A 5,009-nucleotide genomic window follows, 5' to 3' on the forward strand; every position below is an offset into this window, starting at 1 on the left:
TATGGGGGAAATTCACGCACGGCAAAATGAACCCATGTCTTCGAAACAGAAGGGGCGGGAAGGTGGATGGTGGGGTGGATAAAGGGAAGGGAGGAATAGAGGGAGGGTGTGGGTGGGTGGGGGGATGGGGGGTTGTTTCCTGTCGCCATTCCTGCCTGCCCACATAGACAGCCGGAGAAAGCGAGTATATCTGAGGCGGACTGCAGGCCACATGACATTCTCTCAGAGTCCCTCGCTTGCCTCCGCACCGAGTGATGTGTTCCCTTCCCTCCTTCCCTCCTCTTCCAGTTCCTCCCTCCCTCCTGCCCTTCAAAGCTTTGACATGTCATCTCCCACCACAAAAACAGAGGTGGGAAGACTCGCTGGCGCTACCGCTGCCTCAGGGTGTCTGGCACTAAAGCTGCCTGCAAATACAGCAGAGAGAGGAGGAGGAGGAGGAGGAGACGAGGGGATGACAGAAGGAAGGAGGGAAGAAAAAAGAAAAAGGAAGCCAGAAAGGAAAAATGGAAAAAGCAAAGGAGCAGCGAGTTAAGGACAGTGCGCGTAAAGGAGACTCATAAAAATCCAGGCGTCAGAAGAGCTGGAGCGAATCTTTTGTGAGTGTGTCACATCTACACACATTTGACACAGCCGGGGTCTGCACAAGTTTGGGTGAAACCATCAGGGTCCTGAGCTGCTGTGACACAATTCTGGTTGTGTGGCCTGTTCTGCACACCACAAAAACACAATGATACCCATAAAGGTCGGACAAAATAAATGAATTGTAACAAGCTAAATGTACGCAAACCGCAATCCCATAATTGAACAAATCTCCGATTCTAATGCGATTTTCTTCCTCCAAGACCAGTAAGTAGTATTTCTAACGACTTTAAACACATACCCTGGGCAGGCCATTGCATATGAATAAATGTTTTCCAGGCCAACTGTTTGCTGCTACGATGCCACAAAATTTGCAGATTGACTTAAGGAGTAATTACGCACTTGGCTTTTTGAACCTCTGTGGCTTTGGGAATGAATTGGTGATTGGCTCCTTGACAAAATAAGCACATCTGACCGAAGTACAGCTGAGAGCATCCAAGAAGCCACAAGATTCATGCAAACAAGAACACTGATAACATGGCCTAATGGTACAGACGGATTAAGACCTAACCAATAAATGAGCTAAATTTAAAACTACAGTGGTGCCTCAATTTAAATGTTTCGGAATACGAGGGATCTCTCAGCTAATTGTTATGCTACAAGTTGTATGAAAAAAAGGTAGTCCCCGCCATTAGTTAGCGTACCATGAAATATGTAGTCTTTTTCACAAGCATTACCTTTGTAGCTGTTGCTGAGATTTTGCATGCTTTAAATATGTGTCATAAATAAATAAATATTAATAAATAAGTTAATGATGCAGAGTTATAAAATATTATTAGAAAATGTGTGATTGTAAAATCTCCTGAGCAAAATGTAAATGTATTGAGTTAATTGTGTTGCAAAGCGGAACGATTGTTGTGATGTTGCGACCCCACGGACAGTAAATAAGGCAGAACAAGCAAGAGGGGAGGGTGCTTGAGCACGTTGTCTTCAGCTCCTCAAAAGATTTAAGTGTATTCGATTATTTGTACAAAACTTCAAGCAAGTGATTATTAGAACCTCTTTTCGTTACAAGCAGCCAACGAGGTATTGTATTTTTGTAATTTAATTTCTTTCTGAATGTTTATTGATGTGAAATCAAAGTCTGATGTATTGTACTGTATTTTGTAAGTTCTCACGGCGTGTTGGCGTGTCGGCGTGTTGGCGTGTTGGCGTGTCGGCGTGTTGGCGTGGATGGTGTGTACAGCAAGAAGGAGGAGTCAATAAACGCCCGTTTTACAAAAAAGAACTTTCCTGTGTTGCCGTGTACCGAAAGGAGTTACAGTGAGAACTCGACTGCCTTCGCGGGTAGGAGAGACACGGGATCATATGTGCATGCGAGCAACGGAGATTAGCCTGCCTGTCAATCAAGTCGAGTTTCAGGGCGTGTCCAAAGAGCCCCGCCAAAGCCGAGTGGTGGGAGAAGAGGCGTGCTTCTGGAATTCACAAGGACTCAGGTTTATCACTTTGCAAACGGTGCTTTGTATGAATGAATAGTATTATGTTCACTTGCTGACATTGTTGTACTGAATGTGTTTAACTGGAAATTATTAGTCAAACCGTAAGGCAAAATAGGAAGGCTTTAGGTTTCAACAGGAAGAGTGTGTAGTTTCAGTTTATTCCACCAGGTGTCTCAGGCATTTTATGAGTTAAACCAAGATTTGCATGTGTCTGTTACTTAAGACAGCTATAGGCTATAAGGCATTTTTTGAGTTTGGCCACGATTGGTGAATTTCCTGTTAATTAAGCAAAGTGCATTTTAAATTAATTAAATAGGCCTACTAGTGATTTAATTTACATTAAAAAAAAAAAAATTAAGAAAGGCCTGAATGTTAATAATTAAAAATAGGCCCAAGTAACTTCTTCTTTATTAATAGCTGTTTGCACAAGTTTGTAGGAAGCATTTGCAACATTAACAAGAAAGTAAACATTATTCACGTTTAAAAAGTAGTCTACATACTTAAAGAACTGTAGGTATTTCAAATTATTAGCTTACTACCAAGTTAAATTAAGCCTTCGTTGTGTAAAAACATTGTCAATTGACAATCCTCATATTATTTCAATATGTCTGACACAAACTCAAAGATTACAGAACAGCACACAAACTCATTAGCTCAGCCTGAGGTTAATGCCCAAGCTGCAGAAGGAGAAGACACTGTGCGAAGAAGCGGAAGAACTCGAACCTTGACGGAAAAAGGTAAAGGACTTCAAGAAGAAAAATTGAAAGGCGTACATCGCAGATACAAACTTGCATATGAGAAATGGAAGTATAATGCAAAGGTAGCCAAAGAGTTGATGAGTGATGAAATCTCAGAGGAAGAATTAAACAAGTCGATGGATCATCTACAAGCCACATGTGCAGATGTGAAGGCAGTATATGAGGAATTCCGTCAAATGCAAGCTCCTGATGCAGATGTGCGACGTAAAGTGGATGCATGTGTATCGATGTCTGAATTCATGATTAAAAGAGCACAACAACTCATTGAAGGTGATGCTGCAGTGAATGAAGAACAGTGGCCAGATGTCGGCTCCATTCTAAATTCATCAAGTCCATCATTAAAGTCTCTATACCTTCGTTCGGAACACAACACTCACTTAAGTAACCTTTCAGTCAAGAGAGATGATGCTGTGGCCGAAGCAGCTGCGGCCAAAGAGGTTTTGTCAGTGCTAAAAGAGCAAGACAAGGAAGTCACTGAACTTCAAAGACTGGAGGCTGAAGAGAAGCTACGTGCTGCACAATTTGAGGCTGAATCTCTAGCCAGACAACAGGCAATGCAGAATCAGCTCCGAAAGCTTGAGCGCTTAGAGGAAGTCAAGAAGCTGAATGCAGCTAAGGCCCGAGTCAAGGTGTATGACGAACTAAGTGACAAGTCCGAAGTCATTAGTTTACTACATAACATCAAACAACCTGATAAGGCACAAACCCTCAATGCATCAAGTCCTCCATTCATTCCTCAACAAGCTCAAGAGCCAAGTCATAATCCAAGTCATCCCAACGTTCAATCAGTCCCACAAGTTCCACCAAATTTGCAGGTGCAAAGTCCTGATTTAGCAACTGCTCTCGCTGAAGCCATGAGTGCCAATCGTCTCCCAACACCTGAACCTACAGTATTCACGGGAGATCCTATAAAATACAACGACTGGAAATTGTCATTTCAGATATTGATTGACAGAAAAGGTATTCCAAAAAATGAAAAACTCTACTACTTGAGAAAGTATCTAAATGGTGCTGCAAGGAAGGCTGTTGAAGGACTCTTCCTGATTGGCACAGAGGGAGCATATGACACTGCATGGAAGCTGCTAGAGAAGCGCTTTGGAGACCCTTACGTAATTGGGAAGTCCTTCAGAGATAAGCTGCATGCGTGGCCAAGAGTAAGCTCCAAAGATGGATGTGAACTGAGAGAACTTGCAGATTTTCTCCAAAGCTGTGAGGCTGCAATACCTCATATCAAGACATTAGAGATTCTCAATGACTGCACTGAAAGTCAGAAGATCTTGACAAAGCTCCCAGACTGGCTTGTGTCCAGATGGAACCGTAAAGCAATGGAAACCAGACAAGCGAAAGCTGAATATCCTTCTTTCAAAGAGTTGGTGAACTTCTTATCAAATGAAGCTGATCTGGCATGTGACCCCATATCCTCTGTACAAGCACTCAAGAGTATACAAAATGAGAAACCAAGACAGACAAGAACTGAAACCATAAAGGCAAAAACGTTGTCAACAAATACAACACAGAACACTGTCTCTTGTGTCTTCTGCAAGAAGTTTGGACACCAGCTGGAGAAGTGTAGAAAGTTTGCTGAAATGACAATCCTGGATCGCATCAAGTTTGTACAAGAAGAAAAACTTTGCTTTAGTTGTCTAAAGACTGGTCACCACTCTAGAAACTGTGAGGACAAAAGTAAGTGTGATACCTGTCGAAGAAGACATCCAACATGCTTGCATGATGACAACTTTCAGAAAGGTTCTTCATCAAAGAAAGTGGAGAGTGATTCAAATAAAGCACGAGGAACGGAGCAAATCCCTGCAACTGCAACAGCAACTACCAATAGAGTTGCCCAAGGCAATCAAGGCTCACATACATCCTCAATAGTACCAGTCTGGGTCTCTTCCTCAAAACAGCCTGAGCATGAGATCTTAACATATGCGTTGCTGGATACGCAGAGTGACACAACATTCATCCTGGACCAAGTTGCTCAAGAGCTCAACACAAAGAAGGAGAATGTCTGTCTACGGCTTTCCACAATGTCATCAGTCTCTACAGTCATACCCTGTCAAAAATTGTCTAACCTCCAAGTGAGAGGATATGACTTAGAAAAAATGATCTCATTACCACCTCTCTTCTCACGTGAGTTCATTCCTGCTGAGAGGTCTCACATTCCCACTACAGA

General features: G+C 42.5%; 1 protein-coding gene across 1 annotated transcript; it reads left to right on the top strand.

Annotated features, from left to right (window-relative positions):
• The first annotated feature begins 1,325 nt into the window (after positions 1–1,325).
• LOC133615962 (uncharacterized) lies at positions 1,326–4,610 on the top strand. Its single transcript, XM_072914047.1, has 3 exons — positions 1,326–1,665; positions 1,751–4,519; positions 4,579–4,610. Exons 2-3 carry the CDS (start codon positions 2,683–2,685, stop codon positions 4,608–4,610), a joined length of 1,869 nt encoding a protein of 622 aa, XP_072770148.1. The 5' UTR covers positions 1,326–1,665; positions 1,751–2,682.
• The last annotated feature ends 399 nt before the right edge of the window (positions 4,611–5,009 follow it).

Source organism: Nerophis lumbriciformis, linkage group LG11, assembly GCF_033978685.3.
Source record: "Nerophis lumbriciformis linkage group LG11, RoL_Nlum_v2.1, whole genome shotgun sequence".
Classification (NCBI taxonomy): domain Eukaryota; kingdom Metazoa; phylum Chordata; class Actinopteri; order Syngnathiformes; family Syngnathidae; genus Nerophis; species Nerophis lumbriciformis.

Coding starts and splice junctions, on each gene's coding strand:
- LOC133615962 (XM_072914047.1), top strand. CDS start 2,683: ATGTCTGACACAAACTCAAAGATTACAGAACAGCACACAAACTCATTA. Junction 4,520..4,578: donor TAGAAACTGTGAGGACAAAA/GTAAGTGTGATA, acceptor GACAACTTTCAG/AAAGGTTCTTCATCAAAGAA.